The sequence below is a fragment of the Scophthalmus maximus genome, chromosome 22 (genome assembly GCF_022379125.1).
Source record: "Scophthalmus maximus strain ysfricsl-2021 chromosome 22, ASM2237912v1, whole genome shotgun sequence".
Classification (NCBI taxonomy): domain Eukaryota; kingdom Metazoa; phylum Chordata; class Actinopteri; order Pleuronectiformes; family Scophthalmidae; genus Scophthalmus; species Scophthalmus maximus.
In genome coordinates, this window is record NC_061536.1 from 5,958,314 (window position 1) to 5,977,500 (window position 19,187).

Here is a 19,187-nt window from a genome sequence, read left to right on the forward strand (position 1 = left end):
TCTACTTGTATTAAATTGTATTTAAGGTGAAGGAGAGTCTTGCGGATGAGATGGACAAGAAAGAAAAATATTTTGTCTCTCACTGCTGTTGATGCCATTTCATCATTTATGTTTTGTTGTGTACACTAGATAATGTTTTTGAGGTCAAACATACTGCAATTACATGACTGACAATGTGTTAGCCTTGTTTTGAACAAATTAATAGTTTTGGGCTTATCCAATGCTTAGGAAGACATTTTTGCCGTGTGATTTTTACCAGCTGATGAAAAGACCCTAAACCTGTACACTTTCAATACTTTTCAGTCTTGTACTGTATTGCCTCACAATAACACTCACACAAATTACTGATTGTGTTCAGTAATAAAAAATATTGTGATGATTGGTCACACTGTACTTACTGCATATGTGAAAGTAGGGAATGAAAATAACATCTTCACCTCTTTAAAAAAAAAAAGGGGGGTTCTATAAACTGAGGAACATCCCTTTGTGGGCACTAGTTAAATATTATAAATCATCTTGTTGATGCTCTAAAATGTGACATTTTGCCAAGTCGTCGGACAGGTTACTAAGATCTGGCCTCAGTGGAAGCTTTCGAATGGACTATAAAAGAAATCTGGAGAAAAGAACCCAATATTACGGAGCTTATCTCCTCACAGCAGCCACGAGGGCCAGGTATGGAAACTAGGATCAAGGGATCAGTCCAGTGGCTGTTTACATTTCTCTCATTGTTTCTGCGTCACTGAGTAGCCAAACATTCGTTACCTCAGCAGCTACTGCTCTTTTCCTCCCAGCTGATGGTGAGGAATGGATGCATACCAAGGAAAAGGAGGAAGCCGTTATTGATGACAGAGGAGATGAGGAACAATCAGTGGCTGGGAGACCCCACCCTGGTCCCCCCGGTCCAGGAACATGATCCTCTTCTCAGGTTCTGTTCTGCTGTTATACACAAACACACACACGCACGCACGCACACAAACACACACACACAGACACACACACACACACACACACACACGCGCGCATGCACACACACACACACACAGACACACACAAACACACACACACACGCACGCACACACCTATCACCACTCCATATGCAGTCTATAACTAAGTATACTCAGGGGATGTCAACAAACATATTGTGGAAGATCAGGCTGGAAAGCTGGATCCCTTTCCTTAAACAACAACCTAACAAAGAACATACTATTGGTTTAAGGGGGAACCCTGTCTGCCCAAACGCAGCTTCAGGGGGAATCCTGAGACAAAGGTATGTACGGTATACCTTTGATGTATTGTTCTCTGCCGTGAAAAATATTTCCCATATTACATCCTTTCCCACAATGTATTTCACATGCTTCTCTAAAGCGTTTCCTGAGGGGGAACCCTGTCACAGCCACGTGTGAATTTGCTCCGCTGGTCAGGACTGTAGCCTTCGATTAACGTTAATTAATGTTATGTTATGATGTTTCTCAGCATCTTGTTATTCTAGCAGATATTGAATCCTGACACCATCTGTAATACCTTGCCCACCATCCCTCGTCAAATCCTAGCACTCTGCTCTATAATAGTGCTTTCATTGGAGTGCTTCGGTGCTGCCATCTGCTGGTGGCCTGTCAGCACGGCGGCAAAAGAATCCCACTAACATTTGTTGACCAACTTTATTGAATGTGCCAAATTATAGTAAGATTTGATAAAGGAGCTTGAAAAATATCAATATCCTGGTACAATAATTAGACACATGATCAGTTTAATCAAGTTTGTATTTTCTTCTGCGCTATCATCATGGATATTTTCTAGAGAATCTATATTGTAAGAATGTGACTTAGAAAACAGGTCGTCTAAGGCCTCCAGGAGGAGCATCAGACACCATACCCTCCGTAGATCGGTCAAACCTGCCTCAGTGTTTATTACTTTTCTTCCATTCAAAGTGGTATTGTCCTCTTTTTAAAAAAAAAACTAAAAAAACAAGAAAAAGAACATGCAGTTTGTCTCCCCTCTAGCGTGGGCCATTTCCTCTCCTACATTCACACATTCTGTAGGCACATATGTAGAAAATACCTGAAACAGACAGAGGCAGTGGTGGTAATGTGATAACAAGGTTACATTCGATAGGTCTATCAGATTTTTATATCAAATTCGTACTTTATTTTTAGAATTTAGATTCTCCTGGGATTCATGGATCAACATTTCATTTAAACTGTATCACTAAAGACAATTTAAAAATAAGTAGCACTTTTTTTTTTGGTCCTTTCTCACCTGCAAAGAAGGTCATAAGCATGGCCACCCAGCCCAATATGTAGGACCAGGAGAAGCGCCAGTCACCAAAGCGCCTTCCCAGGAAGTTGATTGTCACTCCGGTGTAGATGGCCATTCCAAGTAGAACAAAGAAAGCTGAGAAGGTCGGACGAGAGTGCACGTCAGTTTGACTTATTCAGCTCTGTGTAACTCCTGTAGGTGTGTGTCAGGTCAGAAGAAAGAAAAACTCACTGGAGACAAAGAACATGACTCCCGCGGCAAAGGAGCGGTTGAATCTCTCAAAGGAGGAGAAGTGTGCAAAGGACATGATGCCAGCGATGATGCCTGCAAAGCACGACATCCCTGAGAGGATCATGAACGCCCTGGTGGCATTCCAGTAAGCTGGAAGGAAACAGGCAGAAATAATCAATGATGTCGCTTTTGCAATCTCTTTATGTCTTCACTCATTTTTACTGTTAGTCCGGAAGTGAGTCAGTGAGTTTTGCCTATTTAAAGTGTAATTTCATTGATCCAATGTGGGAAAAATCTCGGCAGTTATAATTTAAATCCCTTCCAAATATCTGTGAAAACATTTTACCCTTGACATACACCAACTGTTGAAACAGAATAAAAGAACAAGGTGGGGAAGAACAGATGGCAGGTCTCACACTCTCAAGAGAAGACATGACTTGTCTTTTGCTTTAGCTGATGGTGAAAAATACAGGGGCTTGGCGTGAAATAGCAGTCGCACAGCAATGGTGCAATGTCAAGCTGAAAATAAAGCCACACGCTCCCCTGATAGAAACACAACGTTGTGTGTGTGCTTTGGTTTTGATCTCAACTGTTTCCTTGGCTGTCCCACAGGAATTGAAAAAAAGAAGAAGTGAATAACCACTTTGTGTCTTACCTATGCTGTCAGTCTGCATGTAGCACTTGTTGGACACGCAGTACCTCCACAGACCCTGGTGGGCATAGTTCCCAGAGAGACGGTACTGCATCCAGTAGTCAGTTGCGGTGGAGACCACCAACAGGATATTGCCCACGATAGCACAGAACAGGCCCCCTCCCATGAAGCTGTACATCTTGAGCAGAGATAACGGGGCCAGTGCAGAGCAACTAGGAGAGGTAAATAAATGTAGGGGTACTACCAATATTAAAATGTACACTTTGCAATTCCCTCTGTGTGCACACACAGTCGTCTCAGAGCTGAGCTGCAGCTGAAGGAATTGAATATTTAACCGCTAAAACACACGGATGAATGGATTGGAATATGTTCATTTTGAGGCAGTACGTATGTGCAATGATATAACCTAAGGTACCTTGGAAAAATGTAAACAATACTCGTGCAAATTCTGCCAAAACTTCACAAAGGATCTTGAAAAGAGGGTGACAGTGGATCTTGCAAGCAAATTAAATATTTGATTGTCTGTTTGAAAACCACATATGGTGCCAGCCAATCAGAAAGCGCCTCCACACACTGAGGAAAACAAGGAAATATTAATATAAAGTATATTTACAGCTGCTTTAACCCTATGATTTGTGAGTAGCATAGTTTGAAGTTCTTCAAAGTTATTGCCAAACACATTTACCTTTTCTTTAGTGGAAACATCACTGTGAGTTGGACAAGTGCAAAGCAAAACCCCAGTTTAAGCTGTTCTTTGTGATGCTGTTTGGTATAGTTCCCCTTCTCGATCCACACTTCACACCAGAGTTTTTTCAGCAGTAATGAGGTTTTATCTGATTCTGTCCAGCCTCCATCCGATCACAGTCGTCATAAATGTAGACGTAAGTTACTCTCGGATACACACACAGGCATGCAAAAAACCCGGAAATGTCATCCCTTACCTTGTTTCTGGAACTGCACCCTCTCTATTGCCCACCTTCCAGAGGTAAAGAAAGAGACGGGCGGAGGGGAAAAGTGAGAGAGTTGTCGCTCACTTGGTGGGAAAGAGAGAGGGAGAGAGAGAGGGAGAGAGTCACAGACAATACTACAACCAAAAAGTTGTCCCCTCGTTTTTCTGTTGATGAAAGCAGAATCCTTTGCAGCCATCGGTCTCCCTGTATGCGATGCACTTGAATGAGACACTGCAGGGGTCACAGTGCACGTGACCCCGTACATTTGCGTATGTGTGTGTGTGTGTGTTCTTTTTCTGGGTTTTGTTTGTTTGTAAATGCTGTGCTCTAGAAGTGGGGATATGCATAGGTATGCAGGACTGTCTGTCTGTGTCAATGCAACGTGCTGAAACAGACACTTTTCTTTCAGTGCTGTCACACTGTGGCAGCATGAAAGGACACATATAGGGGATCACTCTATACAGCCTCCTTTTGGACTGTTTTAATGAAAAATCAACTATTATCATCAATGTTTTTTTAATATTTTGATCGCTATACCTTACAGACCATATTGGGATAAATATTCAGAAATGGAAAATCATAAGCAGCTAATGTGACTTAGGAATATGTGCAAAAGATACATATGCATGCTTGATCTCTAGGAAAATTCTACAACAGTTGAAATCCAATAATATACTTGTAGTAACAGGAATCAGGGGGGTATGGAGATCTTTTTGGTTACATGTGTTTCTGCGTATGAGGGGATGTTCCAGTCCCTCAATTTGTGGTATAACATAAAGGAAATATGATTAATACTGTGCCCTTGAGCAAGGTCAACTACTCCACTGCCTACTCACGAACAGATTGGACTGTGGTTTCACTGGGCAGCTTCCATTTAAATAAGGGTTGAAATGGTCAAATGAAAACATAAGCGAGCTTAATGTCAGGATAAGCATGTCCATGAACAACTGCTGCTGGCACCTCTGGCCCAGGCCAGTTAAATGATTCCTGATAAGATCAGCATTGGTCAGGCAGGCTGAATTAAAATCATCACTTTACATTATACTCCATATTCTCACTGTGTCATCATATACAGTGGCTAATATTTAACCATATTTTGGCTCCTCCAAAATTCAGGCCTGTTTTGGGTTTGATCCCTGAACCCTGAGCAAAGAGCCTGACTGTTAGAAATAGACCCAGCTGTTTAAGTGACGAATAGGGGAAAAAAACTGTATGAATGGTTAGCAGACAATGTTAAATTAATTAATATGTTGATCAAAACTCGACATTGAGCCTGACATTTCAACAGGCACAGCCATGCAGACACAGAATGACAAACACAAGCAACGATGAATGATGTTGTCATGTGATGTCTCCTTAGATTCTCTGACAGATGTGAGTGTGGAAATACATGATCAGCAGAGGAAAGTGGTAAGTGAAATCTTTAAGTTCCTGGAAAAATATAATAATTAATTGACTGCAATTGACAGTTTTTGTGAGTTTGTTGTCCAGTCATTTTCGGGGGCTAAATATTTTTTTTATTAATATTTTTTTTCCATTGCTGTACTTAAGATGACCCGGGCAGATGTGAACTCATGAGATTCGTTCTGGAAAGACGTTTGACCTCTTATGACCCGGAAGCTGACGCCAGACGCGAGCTGTTCCATTGGTGGAGTAAAGATGGCTGACCAAGGCGCCGCAGATCCTGGTAATAACAACAATAATAAAGCCGAAGCGTCGGAGGGAACTATTATCAAGGTCACAGTGAAAACCCCGAAAGACAAAGAAGAAATCGCCATCGCAGAGGATGCCTCCGTCACTCAGGTTGGTCGATTCTCCAGGCGCGCGGCTGACTGGTGCGTGCTCTAACGTCATGCCCCTGCCCACAACTTCGGCTAGGAGGCTAGTTAGCCTGCGTTAGCATTTGTCGTCACTCTCCCCGGCTAACTGGGAGTGTGTGAAATTAAACAAGTCGCGCGTGGTGAAAGTAGTGCCGACTGGGTTGACAATTGTCCGGCGCTATCAGCGCCGTTGACGCCCTACAGAGGGCTACAACGATGTCCACATTTGAAATGGCTAACCGGCTAGCCGGCTAACGGCTAACAGCTAGCTAGCTAGCTATATCGCGTCAGGTGAGGCGACGTCTGCTAACCGGGTAGCCAAACAAGTGTCAGCTGACGGGCTGTTCTCCGGCCGTGCCTCGGCGGCGGTGGCCGCACAGAACCGAGGACATCGTGTCGGATCGACCGTGAACCGAGTCGCTGTCATTTTCCACCTCGGCTCAGCAGACTGAGTGGACACCAACGCTCGGTTGAACCTCTAGAACATTCTCCCCGCTGCCACTGAGTCATTCAGCCTCCCTGGGAATACTCGGCACTCCGGCGGCTGCAGATTGCCTGGAGACGCGTTACACTGACACCACCATGCAATCACGACGCCGAGACGAAAGCATGGTTCCTGTAGCATAGTTCACACAGTGGCCATTTTCTTGGACTTGGTACCCCTGACATCTCTGGGCATGTGGTGTCATACCTTCCTTCACATGGCTTTACACGAGGAGATCTAGAGCAACGAGGTGTGAATGCCATGAGGACTAGCAATGAATAAAAACATTTTTTAAAAAGCATGTAGGGAAATCCAAACTGGAAATAAACAGCAACACAAGAAACATGTCAGAAAACAACTGATGGTTGCGGTTAGAAGAAAGAAAAGGGAATCTTTCGTGAGATTTGATTTTTGTTAGTGAATTGTGTCGTTAATTGGTAGAATGTCCCTGCATGCCCACACCAGCTCTACAAGAGGTTAGGATGAGTAAAACATATCATTTACAGTGAAGATGGAAGATGGCACCGTGCTGCAGGTTCCCCTCGGGATGAGATCATTGTCTGTCTGAATAATGGTTCACACAGTAGTCAAATGCTAACTGAATTTGGCAGATGTGGAGTGTTGGGACCACTGCTAATAGGATAAGTACAGAGGACTTTTCTTGGGAATTGGATCCTTGTGGCTTGACGCTTGCAACAGGAAAGAAACCGATTAGAGTAGCGCTACTGAAGCGTATCCATGTCATTCTCATTAATAACACCCTTTTCATATCCAGTTTCTTTCTCGCCCCCTTTCCCTCTCTCTTTTATTAATCACCTTTTTTGCTGTCATACAGTTCAAAGAAGAGATCTCTAGGCGGTTTAAAGCCAAACAGGACCAGTTGGTTCTTATTTTCGCGGGGAAGATCTTGAAGGACGGCGACAGCCTCAGCCAACACGGCATCAAGGATGGCCTGACAGTTCACCTAGTCATCAAGACGGCACACAAGTAAGACTTGATTGTCATACAAATTAGGGATGGGTTGTGATGTTCAAATTTTCTGTGTGTTGTGTTATTGGAAATCAAAAAGTTTATGCAGCTATCATTTCAATTAAAATTCAGGGAACTTGCATGTCTTGTTTAGGATTCATTTGATTAATACATTGTACATGAACTAACTGAAAACAGTTATCTGATACAAGTGTCAAAGTGTTAAGTGCAGAGGGGAATTTGCAACACCCGCCCCTAGAAGGGCTTTTGTGAAACTGTTGCATTAATGTTTAACCTCACCTATCATTCAGCCAAACTGTCAGCTTGTGTATGTACTGAACTCCTCCTTACAAATTACCCCTGTAGGGCAGGAGAAGGTGCCAGCCCCACGGCCTCTAGCTCAACCTCCACTCAAGCAGGAACTTCATCCACCTCTAGTCCAGGCACCGAACCCTCCCCCACAGCAGGTTCTACTGGCTCTGCCCCACCACCCACACAGACACCCAACATACTGAGTGAGTCCACCCGTATGTACCTATTTTTCATTCAAACACTACTTTATTAGTTCAGCACCAGAAAGATGACGTGTTTAATCATCATTAACCCTCCATCTGTCCTTCCTCAGCTGGCTTTGGTGACCTATCCAGTCTGTCTGGACTGGGCATGGGCTCAGCTAACTTCATGGAACTGCAGCAGCAGATGCAGAGGCAGCTCATGTCCAACCCAGAGATGCTCTCTCAGATCATGGAGAACCCACTGGTGCAGAACATGATGTCCAACCCTGACCTGATGAGGCAGATGATCATGGCCAATCCTCAGATGCAACAGCTGATGGAACGCAATCCTGAGATCTCTCACATGCTCAACAACCCCGAGCTCATGAGACAGGTAAAGGAAAATGGCTGGATGGTACTTCTGTAGTAAGCACAGGCATGACTTCAATAGGTTCCCACTGCATTTGGTTATCTTTACTCAGCGTTTGCTTGCTTCGTTTAAATATCAACTTTAACTCACGAGCCTTTGTTGCTCTTTTATTTGCCTCCCAGACCATGGAGCTGGCCAGGAACCCAGCCATGATGCAGGAAATGATGCGGAACCAGGACCGGGCTCTGAGCAACCTGGAGAGCATCCCAGGAGGTTACAATGCCTTGCGAAGGATGTACACAGACATCCAGGAACCTATGTTCAGTGCTGCCAGGGAACAGGTAACTCAAAGGAATGCCTGCTGATCAAATCTTCATATTAGCGCTGTATCAATTCTTTGCTTGGGTTGGTTTTGTCTACTGTTTTGTTTATAAATATGTCTGATCTCTTTCCCTGTAGTTTGGTAGCAACCCGTTCTCAGCTCTAGGTGGCAACTCTGAGTCTGGTGTCCAACCATCACGGACAGAGAACCGGGAGCCTCTGCCCAATCCATGGGGCCCACCAAATTCTTCTAACCCTCCTGAGAGTGGCGGGAGCACCACAGGAAGCACTAGCACCACCGGAGGGACCAACCCCAGTGTGTCCAATCCTCTGGGCATCAATCCAGGAAGTCTGGGCAATGGTAAAACAGAACAGGCTGTGGTTCTCATAATAACATACATGTCCATTTGTTGTAGACCTGCAAGTTGTTTGGTTACTGTATTTTCTTGTATGTACACTAACCGACTTTTCTATGCATCGCAGGCATGTTCAACAGCCCAGGAATGCAGAGTCTACTGCAGCAGATCTCGGACAACCCTCAGCTGATGCAGAACATGCTGTCTGCTCCCTACATGCGCAGTATGATGCAGTCACTGTCTCAAAACCCGGAGTTGGCCTCCCAGGTAAGCAGTGGAAAGAGGTGTGCACGTACACATTCCCACCGCTACAGAACGGACATACAGATATCGTAACACTACAAACCCCAAAATTCTAGGTTGAAATCCTAGAACTCTGTTATACGGATTGTGTACCACATATGGTTTGGATTGATTGTACTGAACTCTTCAGCTTGTAATCAATTGTAAATAGTAGGATTTCACTGGGCCTGTTGTGAATTAGGCCAATAAGTCCAGTTATGTAGTGAACACTCGCAGAGAACAGAGGGGATCGTCTGTTAAGTTCACTTGTATTTGCAGCAAATTGTTAGACAGAATAAACAGCACGGCTCTGACTGATTTGCTTTTTTATAAACAAGACTGGCTGTGTGGAAAACCAGATCATGTTAACAGTGGACTGCTGCACAAGCAGTGACACGAAAGACAGGGATTCTCCAGAACCATTATTTCTGTGATGCAATATTTGTTTTAAATCTTAGGTGAGGTGCTAAATTGCATTTAATTTAAATATAATCTCTAGTGAGTCAATAGGACATTCAGTGTGGAATAAAAATGACCTTGACTGTTTCTCTCTCTCTCTCTGTCTCTCTCTCTCTCTCTCTCTCTCTCTAACAGGTCTTGATGAATAATCCCTTGTTTGCTGGAAACCCTCAGCTGCAGGATCAGTTCAGAGCTCAGCTACCCGTCTTTCTGCAGCAGGTAACACACATTTCACTCCAATTAACTCAGACCTAGATCTTAATTTTAATTTTCTTCTACAATAGCAGAAAGGGTAATCCTGGTCACACAATGAAGTATATTGTACACGCAGAACATTCTGTTTCAAGGATTATAGATACCTGACATACACTTTCTGCTACAAGCTCAGATATTTTTGGCAGTTTCTGAGAAATTAAGATGCATTCAATGGACCACAAATTGGTCCGTTGTTTACTTATTGTTATTCTGTCTGTTTGGTTGCAGATGCAGAACCCAGAGGCCCTGTCAGTGATGACCAACCCCAGAGCCATGCAAGCTCTAATGCAGATCCAACAGGGTCTCCAGACGCTGCAGACAGAAGCGCCAGGCCTCATGCCGAGGTGTGTGCACACAGATGAATATACACATTGCATTTTATATAGGTGATGTATTATTTTTTTAACTCATGTTTTTTTCTTTTGGCCTAGTCTGATGCCAGGAGGAATTCCTGGGATGCCAACAGGAGGAATTCCTGGGATGCCAACAGGAGGAATTCCCGGCATGCCAACAGGAGGAATTCCCGGGATGCCAACAGGAGGAATTCCCGGAATACCAACAGGAGCCGGCATGCCCACAGAGAACCCGGCCTCCTCACCCAGCAGTGCAGGAACGAACACTGCCCAGCAGCAGCTGATGCAACAGATGCTACAGATGTTTGCTGGAGGAGGAGGAGGAGGTGCAGGAGGAGGCGCAACGGTACACGCATACACAGGAATTACGTCCTTCACACCTGCATGATTTTTTTATATATTTTTAAAAATACTTTAATGTTTCCCAATTTTCTCTTCCTGTAGATCCAAACCCCAGAGGTGCGGTTCCAGTCCCAGCTGGACCAGCTCAGCGCCATGGGCTTCATCAACCGCGAAGCCAACCTGCAGGCCCTCATTGCTACTGGAGGAGACATCAATGCCGCTATTGAGAGACTGCTGGGCTCACAGCCCTCGTAAAGACATACAGTGCACACTGACACACAGACACGTGCATACATACACACCTAACTCATACACACACACCCAGCATCTACAGAGAACCAAGAGAAATTTAAGTGTATCGTCCCAAACTTTACAGAAAACAGCTCGGGCAGGATCTGTTAGGCTCTCATTCTGCATCTGTTCTCAGATCATTCCCTAGTCCCCATACTTTCTCTTTTTGGCGTCATTCACCCAGATCTGTCCCAGAGTGCTGCTGTAGAGCCGGACTTGCCCACTCTCACCTTTGAGGGGTGTTCTGGTGCAGAGACGAGGAGCAAAAAACCTCCCCAGAGAAGGGATTCCCGAACCATTTCTTAATTCATCGTTGTCCTCACATAAAACTGGGGTGGAGTGTTGCAGACAGACATTTACACAGTACACATTAAACCCATGTGATGTGATTGGCTGTTGTTCATACATGGCCATCATGAGACGGGTTGTTAGCCTTTCACTAGCAGATTAATACATGAAGGGCTTCATGAAGGTCTTCTGGTATACAGACGGAACATGGACAGGAATCTTGTCCAGGCGTTCTATCCCATTCCGTGCTCTTCCCTGTTCTTGAGTTTCTACACAAAAAGCTGTTTTTGCCCAGCAGTTTTTCACTATTTATTGCAAGCGCTTCAGAAAATGACGCCCTACATACTTCCCTAAACTTGTAATTTGTCATTCCGGATAAAAGTGCCCACTCTCAGGTGCACAGTGTCTTTTTCCTTCTGAGGCACCACTGCTGTGCCTTCTGTCCTCCCATGCCCTGTAAGAGTATTGTCAGCAAAGTACACCGTCACTCAGCGGGTTAATTAGAAAACCCCACAATAAATTCCACACACATCATCCAGAAGTGTAACCATAATCAAATATCACATTGCAGCATCTCTGAAGCAGGGGACACTGTTAGAATGAATATGAATGAAACAAACCAACTTTCTTTCATTTTAATCTGATTCTTCATTTGATTTTAATTTTATCCTTTTTTTTTTTTTGAGGTGCAGTTAGTACCTAGACATACTTATGATTTGTCTCGCATAAAATAAACGTGGAAATCAACTGAGTAAAAGATTAAATAAATAAAGAATGGAAAGGCTTTACCAACACTTGAAGTATGGTGGCACCATATGTTTCTAAAATCAAATTCTAGGTCATCTTATTCTTTTTTTCCTTTTGAAAATCTCAGCATTGTAGTTGTGGTAACCTTGGCAACTGCTTTGATAGCTTTGCTTTGTCTGTTGACCTCAGCTGAAGAAAAAAAAACCATCTCCCAATTGAACATGTTGGAACTAACTTTTAACAGTACTGTACTAAAAAAATAAATAAAACATGGTCAAAAACAGTCAATGGCCCGTGTCGGTTGATTGTAGCCTTGTGATTGTGAGAGATGACGTCTGTAGCTTTTTATTCATTAAAATCTTTTGTCATTTAATTTCTTGTACAATCATCAGGTTGTTGCTCTGATTATGTTCATTGTTAGATATCAAAATGTAGCAGTTTGTCAGTGATCATCAGTCTTTGGGGAACAAATTATCACACTGACAGTTACAGTTTGTCTGGAACAGTTATCGGTAACACTTTATTTTATAGATACCATATTTCCCAATAATTTCATAGAATGGAATTGATACGTAATCCTGAACTCAGAGGCAGGTTTCTGGAAAAGATGAAAATTCATCCTTTCCTTTTTGTTCAAGTAATCATAGGGAACATGCAAAAGTTAGATACAATTTCCTAATTTCCAATTATAAATTAAAAATGAATGACAATTTCAACAGCCAATTCTTTTAATGTAATTCCTCTAAAAAAAGAGCTTAACTGAGTCTGGAAATCGTCTCCCCTGGAGTTTATCATATTCATTTGTTCCAGGAAATAATCCCAGTCACGTATAAAAAGCAAGGCTACATAATGGCTCATATTGTTACAGTGTGAATGTGTTGATAAAACCATGATGCATTATATTAGGATTTCTGACAGCCATAGCAAAATCAGCATTACCACGTGAGCTTAAACTGTAAGTGTGCTGTTAATAACTTTGTTTATACATCAGTTTTTTTTAGGCTGTGCTCCAAAAACCATTACAATCAAGTGCAAGTGAGACATGAACACGAGTACGTCCCACATCAGACGAGGTAAAATGGTGATGTGTTGCTACACACAGATCCACCTGTTGGGTCAGGTATATTGTCATACAAATGAAAAGAGTCCCTTCGGTGAAAGGAGAGTGTGGGAGAGGGTGGAGTCTGTGTGCGGTGACTACCTGTGAGCGGTTCTACCTGTTCCACCTGCTCCCCCTCCTCCCACCTACCGGCCCTCCCTCTGGTGTCAGCTGATGAGGGATCGGCAGGCCAGCAGGACTCCTGCCTGCCTGCCTGCCTGCCCTCGATCAGGAGCTACCCCTATCCACAGATAGAGAAGGAAGCGGGTGGGTACAGCCTAGCCTATTCCCGTATTCTCCTCCATTTTCACCGTGTGGAGAGAAAGAGGAGCGAGGCCTGATTTTGTTTGTTTTTTCTGTCCGTGTTATTTTTTTCCTTGTTGCTCTTCTCTACCTGGGAAGCTGATATTTACTGAGTGACACAAGAGCCTGTCGCCACTTCGCGCACCATGGGGTCTGATGACTCATACAATTTTGTCTTTAAAGGTGAGTCGTGTTTGATTCAGCAGTGATTGTGTAGGAAGAGATTACGTGTTGTGTTTTCATTTAAATCTGTGGATCCGTGGAAGCTGCCAGGTGCAGCTCTGGTTGTAGTTGCTTCCTGAAATTTCCCTGAAACGGGGAGGGAAACAAGGAAGTGATAGCTTTATGTCCATTTCACCATAAACCATTTGACCTTTGACCCACCAGAGAAACTATCACATGTTTCCCTCCTCACTGAGACTGTTGGGTTGCTTTTATGTTTATTTTCTTGATTAAAATGTGCATTTCCAGTCCATTCCTTCCACAGTAAAATCAGCTGCTGGGCAGATCTTCCACGTTTATGTGATGTCATAACGTCCGTTCTGGTGTCTCGTGAGGGTGACAGAAAGTCTGCACATGTTAATTCAGATGAAGCATCTCTGATTCATTACAGAAACTTCTCCTTTGACCACTGAACTTAAGTATTTCTGACAAATGGATTTAAATTGTCTGTCTGTCCCTGTTCAGTGGTTTTGATAGGGGAGTCCGGCGTGGGAAAGAGCAACCTTCTGTCTCGCTTCACCAAAAATGAGTTCAATCACGACAGTCGCACAACCATCGGTGTGGAGTTCAGCACGCGGACCGTGCAGCTGGACAACTACACCATCAAAGCTCAAATCTGGGACACAGCAGGGCTGGAGCGCTACAGGGCTATCACCTCAGCGTGGGTACACACACACACACACACACACACACACACACACACACACACACACACACACACACATGGATATATACATGAGTAATAGGTAGATAATAAAGAGGTGAGCATTATCACGTGCCAGTTTGAGTAAGTAAAAGTCACTCCATCGCCCATATCAAACATTTCACAATAATAACCATGCACTTCCTTAAGCTTCAACAAATGTTAAATTGGTCTCTCTCACCTGGTGGACGCAGGTATTACAGGGGAGCGGTCGGGGCACTGTTGGTCTATGACATTAGCAAGCATCTGACCTACGAGAGCGCAGAGCGATGGCTGAAAGAGCTGTACGACCACGCAGACCCTCACATTGTGGTCATGCTGGTGGGGAACAAGAGAGACCTGGACACTCTCAGGACCGTGCCCATGGAGGAGGCCAAGGACTTTGCAGGTCAGTTCACTGATGTTATCATTGTTTTTATATCTACAGATTCTTGTACCAATTCACCTGACATTGATAAGTGTATCTAATATCCAGTATTTTACTGTGCGCTCTTTAAAAAATGACCAGATTTTGTTGATAGTGATCTTTGCTTTGCATGCTCCTAACCCCCGGACCCATCCAGAGAAGAAAGGTCTCATGTATATGGAAACATCTGCGTTGGACTCCACCAATGTCGAAGCTGCTTTCAATGAAGTCCTTACTGGTAGGGGGGTGGTTTCAGTAACTTTTGTCAAAATACACGCCCACCCTCTGTTTTCTTGGACTCACCCTGTGATGTGTCTCCATTACCTCCAGCAATCCACACAAAGGTGGCGAGCAGAGAGGTGACCCGTGGCTCCATCAGTGCTGTGACCCTGTCCAACCCCATCGGACCGACCAGCGAGGCACAGGAGGGGCGCGGAGGCTGCTGCAAGAGCGCCTGACGGAGTGCAGCACCCCGTTTATGCCCAGCGTGGCCACGTTTAGGCCCGCCGTGGCCACGCTGGAGCAACATCACGCTCGATTGTCGTTCAAGCTCATGCATGAGCTCACTTACACACAATTTGATGAGTGAGGTACCTGCTTGATACTTGAGAAGTCGGCGTAAGAAAAAACCCTCTGGACAGTATATAGCTCAAAAACATTACAAATCCCTATTTTTTAAAATACACTTTATTTCTTATGGTGGCTATCTGGGTGCTTCTACTGTCGATCTGATCCAAGGAGTTGTAAAGTTTTGTTGCTTTTATACAGGAATGCACTGGGAATTATTTGCAATAAATTATTTATGTTATTCTGTCTGCATGTAATTCCCACACAAAACACGAATGTGTTATCGGTATTAGACAGGTGATCTAAATCGCACATACGGAAAGGAGAGAGGGATGATGTGACATCAAGAGAATCAGACAGTATACAACTGTGCAGCTCAACTTGTGAGTTGCAAGAATGAATCAAAGAGGACATGAGATGATTACTGCGGAAGGGGGAAAACAGTTTTGTTTAATATCAAGGAACACATTTTGGCTTGTGTCTTCGTGCCTTTGAGAATGATTCAAACGAAACGGTCTGAAAACAGGAAATTAATTTTTGATCCAACTTCGAAAAAAATCATAAGCCTGCACCCCGTGAAGTAGTTGCTAGGGACACAGCTTCAAATGGAGTCAAAGTTCTACACCAGAGGGCTGTTTTCACGTTAATTTGACGAGGGTGTGGGATGTTGCTCAGCGCTCACATTCCCTCTTCGGTTAAGACGTGTTTGTACAAGAATAACTCTGTGTCATCAAAACAACTTTAAAACAAATTGTGGTCCAAAATTGCAATGAGGAAATCTGAAGCCTCCTCTGCAGCAATTTTGCACTTTTGTAGATTCTGAATGTTTTTTTTACGAGAAAAGGAGTAGATGCCATTTTAGGAAAACTTATCTAGACAGAAAAACACGTCACATACAAATTATTATTGGAGGCAAGTAATTGGAAATCATTCAATCATGTAACAAATGTCAGATTTTTAAGGGGTCACACACATTTTGGGGGATTTTTTCTCTATCAGCACGAGAGGAAGGTGTTCTGTCTGCCTTTAGGTGGCAGTGTTGATGTTGAAAGCTCAATGGCTGTAGTGCATTTGGTCCTTTCCATTTCCTCATTAACTCATCTCACACGACCAACTCGTCTCTGATCATGACATTAGCGATCATGCCATTGAGATCACATGGTGGTGCTGTGGTGTCGTTGCCACGGTAGCAACGTAACCTCTGACTCCCACTTCACAGGGCTAATCAGCTTTCTCTCGTAAAGTATAGGAAATGAATTTACACTTTTCTCACGAATTGTAAAGTTATTCACAGGCCGTGTGTCAGTGTGTATGGACGTAATTGGACAGACTCTGGTGGTTCAGCTGACAGAATATTAATCTGCAGCAGTGGTGGATAATGACTGTGTGTCTCTGTGTGTGTGTGTGTGTGTGTGTGTGTGTGTGTGTCTGTGTCTGTGTGTGCGTGTGTGTGTGAGTGATTTCACAGCCAGAAATCGTTTTGCTACCGTTGAAAAGCCCACAAAAGCTTTTATTAGGTTTCTCTTATGGAAATATGATAGGCAAGGGTAGGCTCTGCACCGGCCGGTGAGTGTTTAATTATTTCCTGCATGTGCATAAGGATATTTTATTTTTTATGGCCTGACTGAAAGCATCTGGTGCAATAATCCACATGCGGTCGGAGCAGGCTGCACAGGTTGAAAGGATAGTCATGATGTCTGCACATCTCCGTCCGTCCCACGTTGCGAGGTGAGGGTTACGTTCGCGAAAAATCATGAATTAACAAAACTAAGAGCTCTTTTATTCTGCTTGCCAGTGAGCGAGAGGGCTGAACAATGAAGCAAGAGATCACAAACTGCACCTGGATCTGAGTGTCTCTGACCTCACCTCAAAAGGCAAAGTTGTTGGAAGGAACTGAATGTAGCACATGCATGTGGTGGCTGTTACTCACATGCTACTAGACCGCGTGTAGCCTGTGAAAAGTGTGTCTGACATTATAACTGGTAATACTTTTTTCAAAATGTAGTGGTAGGTCGCTATATGCCCGGGGCCTGTTTTGTAATAGTTCATTCTGAACAAGCAGTCGTGGTTTAAAGCATATTTTGTAGTTTCAATTGTTTTCCATGACTTCATGGCTTGGTTAGGTAAAAAAACATAACACAAATGTGCTTTAGTGTGGTGGCACGTGATTCCTCCTCCAGCACTTTGTCACTGTGGGGAATCTTGTCCTTACTACTTTGTACTTTGTACTTACTGAGGACCTTTTGACCCCATGGAGCATCTCTAGAAAAAAAAAACTTATGGATGCATGATCCTTTTTTGTCTTTATGATTCTTTTCTCCTCCCAGATTACTGATTCCACAGACTTCCTGAGTTTGTCCCGACTTGCTGTCTGGCATTTACCGAGCTGCTTTTCTGCTGTTTATTTCAACTTCCTGTGTTGGTTAGTTAGTTTGTTTGCATGTTGGTATCTCAAACCCACATAATCCAAACAAGTGTTGCACAACTTCTATTCACATACCAAATATGTCAAAAAATAACCCTTTTGTTCCTTATTTCTCAGTTTTTGAGGCCCAAAATATTCCTATCGACCACACACACACACACACACACGTATTTTGTCGTATTTGTGCATATCATCTCTTGTCATGTAGACAACACATTTTTTTCTCAACCCATTTAAGATCACATATCCTCCTGTTTAAATTTGGGGAATGTGTGTGCGTGTGCGTGTGAAAGACATCTATAATCCATTTACGTTACATGGTTTTCATTGCATAGCAACAATACAATAGGTGGTGGTAGTAAAAGGCACAAAGGTCTCGATCAAGCTCCTGTCTATGACAGCAAAACCAACATGTGTGACAGAGTCTACATTCCACCATCACCCTGCGTCTGTGTGTGTGTGTGTGTCAGCTGAGGACACACATATGAGATATCCACATCAGCTGACATCATCACATAAATAGAATCAAAGTCAATACGTGCTGATTACCATGGTGATGTTGTTATGGCGACCAATCAAAGGGAGAGGTGAGCCAATGGGTGGCTGTGTGTTCAGACTCTCCGCTTCCCAAAAAGTGCACTGGAAGGAGAGCTGAAAACGAGCTGAAAACGAGCCGAGAGGCGATAACTGCCTTGAGGCGACTGCAGACAGAATGTTAAGAGTGTGCCTTATCATGACATTACAATGTGCCTGAAGAAAAAAACGAAAAGAAAAACTTCCCATAACTGTGCCTTCTCGTGTTTAGCTGCGTCATTACACGTTTGTCAATTAACTCCTTTAAAAGGCCCAAATTTCATAATGGAGCGTGTTGTGCGCAGACGTCTGCAGTCAAGGCCCGGCCGGGGTCACGAGATTCCTTCCCGGCATGAAATTAAACAGGTTGCCAGCGACAAACACCGCTGAGCGCTTTGTTGTCGGTCCACCGAACATAATATTACATACTTCAGTTGCCATGGCAGCCGGTGTTTGTCCGCGTGTCTGATGATGCTAAACGGCTGCAGGTGTAAAGCGACGCAGTGGACTATTTAGTTGAGTGCTGCTCTGAGCTGAAACCTGAGAGCGGAGACGCTGTAAAATGGCCTCGTCATTATCTCCAGCGTGACAAGTGAGAGCTTTCTGCTGAGTAAGCATTTGAGCTTAAGTGATGACATCTGGGGAGCAGGAGGCAGATCATGTTAAAGTCCGTGAATGGCAACTTTTTTCACTCATTCTAGCGCAGTAAAGTTAAATCGCCCTTAGTAATGGGCTAATCCGTGTCTTTAACCCGGTTTCATGTAGCCGCCCTGACCACAAGTCCGCTGACCTCTCTTCACAGCTTCACACCATTGATTTCTCACCTTGGCACCACTCTGACACTTGAGGAGAGGAGACATCTGGCCCAAACTGGGAGATTAAACCCGGAGCTTTTGTGTGACTCTCAATGAAACGCTTTCCGCTGAAGGGGAAAAAGGCAATAATACCACCCAGCCCCAGAAAGTGCTC

At 43.8% G+C, this 19,187-nt stretch overlaps 3 protein-coding genes across 6 annotated transcripts; 2 read left to right on the plus strand and 1 right to left on the minus strand.

The window, feature by feature from the left end:
- Positions 1–1,889: 1,889 nt before the first annotated feature.
- On the minus strand, positions 1,890–4,311 carry LOC118292125 (lens fiber membrane intrinsic protein). Of its 2 annotated transcripts, none has more exons than XM_035620819.2 (5): positions 4,081–4,311; positions 3,143–3,351; positions 2,488–2,637; positions 2,257–2,391; positions 1,890–2,058 (listed from the first exon to the last, which is right to left on the minus strand). In XM_035620819.2, exons 2-5 carry the CDS (start codon positions 3,315–3,317, stop codon positions 1,997–1,999), a joined length of 522 nt encoding a protein of 173 aa, XP_035476712.1. In that variant the 5' UTR covers positions 3,318–3,351; positions 4,081–4,311; the 3' UTR covers positions 1,890–1,996. The 2 variants fall into 2 exon arrangements, with proteins under 2 accessions (XP_035476712.1, XP_035476711.1); XM_035620818.2 differs by lacking the exon at positions 4,081–4,311 and adding an exon at positions 3,825–4,011.
- Positions 4,312–5,706: 1,395 nt separating this feature from the next.
- On the plus strand, positions 5,707–12,203 carry LOC118292122 (ubiquilin-4-like). 2 transcript variants are annotated; one of them, XM_035620814.2, is made up of 11 exons: positions 5,707–5,892; positions 7,229–7,380; positions 7,729–7,889; positions 7,988–8,250; positions 8,409–8,567; positions 8,686–8,908; positions 9,031–9,170; positions 9,780–9,863; positions 10,128–10,243; positions 10,331–10,598; positions 10,697–12,203. In XM_035620814.2, the coding sequence occupies exons 1-11, from the start codon at positions 5,749–5,751 to the stop codon at positions 10,847–10,849; spliced, it is 1,863 nt and encodes a 620-aa protein (XP_035476707.1). In that variant the 5' UTR covers positions 5,707–5,748; the 3' UTR covers positions 10,850–12,203. The 2 variants fall into 2 exon arrangements, with proteins under 2 accessions (XP_035476707.1, XP_035476708.1); XM_035620815.2 differs by having other exon boundaries at positions 7,729–7,877.
- Positions 12,204–13,163: 960 nt separating this feature from the next.
- LOC118292124 (ras-related protein Rab-25-like) lies at positions 13,164–15,461 on the plus strand. Of its 2 annotated transcripts, XM_035620817.2 has the most exons (6): positions 13,164–13,286; positions 13,422–13,505; positions 14,010–14,205; positions 14,442–14,635; positions 14,811–14,891; positions 14,984–15,461. In XM_035620817.2, exons 2-6 carry the CDS (start codon positions 13,469–13,471, stop codon positions 15,109–15,111), a joined length of 636 nt encoding a protein of 211 aa, XP_035476710.1. In that variant the 5' UTR covers positions 13,164–13,286; positions 13,422–13,468; the 3' UTR covers positions 15,112–15,461. The 2 variants fall into 2 exon arrangements, with proteins under 2 accessions (XP_035476710.1, XP_035476709.1); XM_035620816.2 differs by having other exon boundaries at positions 13,189–13,505.
- The last annotated feature ends 3,726 nt before the right edge of the window (positions 15,462–19,187 follow it).

Coding starts and splice junctions, on each gene's coding strand:
- LOC118292122 (XM_035620814.2), top strand. CDS start 5,749: ATGGCTGACCAAGGCGCCGCAGATCCTGGTAATAACAACAATAATAAA. Junction 8,251..8,408: donor ACCCCGAGCTCATGAGACAG/GTAAAGGAAAAT, acceptor TTTGCCTCCCAG/ACCATGGAGCTGGCCAGGAA. Junction 9,864..10,127: donor TACCCGTCTTTCTGCAGCAG/GTAACACACATT, acceptor GTTTGGTTGCAG/ATGCAGAACCCAGAGGCCCT.
- LOC118292125 (XM_035620818.2), bottom strand. CDS start 3,844: ATGTTTCCACTAAAGAAAAG. Junction 3,352..3,824: donor ATGTTTCCACTAAAGAAAAG/GTAAATGTGTTT, acceptor TACCTCTCCTAG/TTGCTCTGCACTGGCCCCGT. Junction 2,392..2,487: donor AGTCATGTTCTTTGTCTCCA/GTGAGTTTTTCT, acceptor CGACCTTCTCAG/CTTTCTTTGTTCTACTTGGA.
- LOC118292124 (XM_035620817.2), top strand. CDS start 13,469: ATGGGGTCTGATGACTCATACAATTTTGTCTTTAAAG. Junction 14,206..14,441: donor TACAGGGCTATCACCTCAGC/GTGGGTACACAC, acceptor TGGTGGACGCAG/GTATTACAGGGGAGCGGTCG. Junction 14,892..14,983: donor TTTCAATGAAGTCCTTACTG/GTAGGGGGGTGG, acceptor CATTACCTCCAG/CAATCCACACAAAGGTGGCG.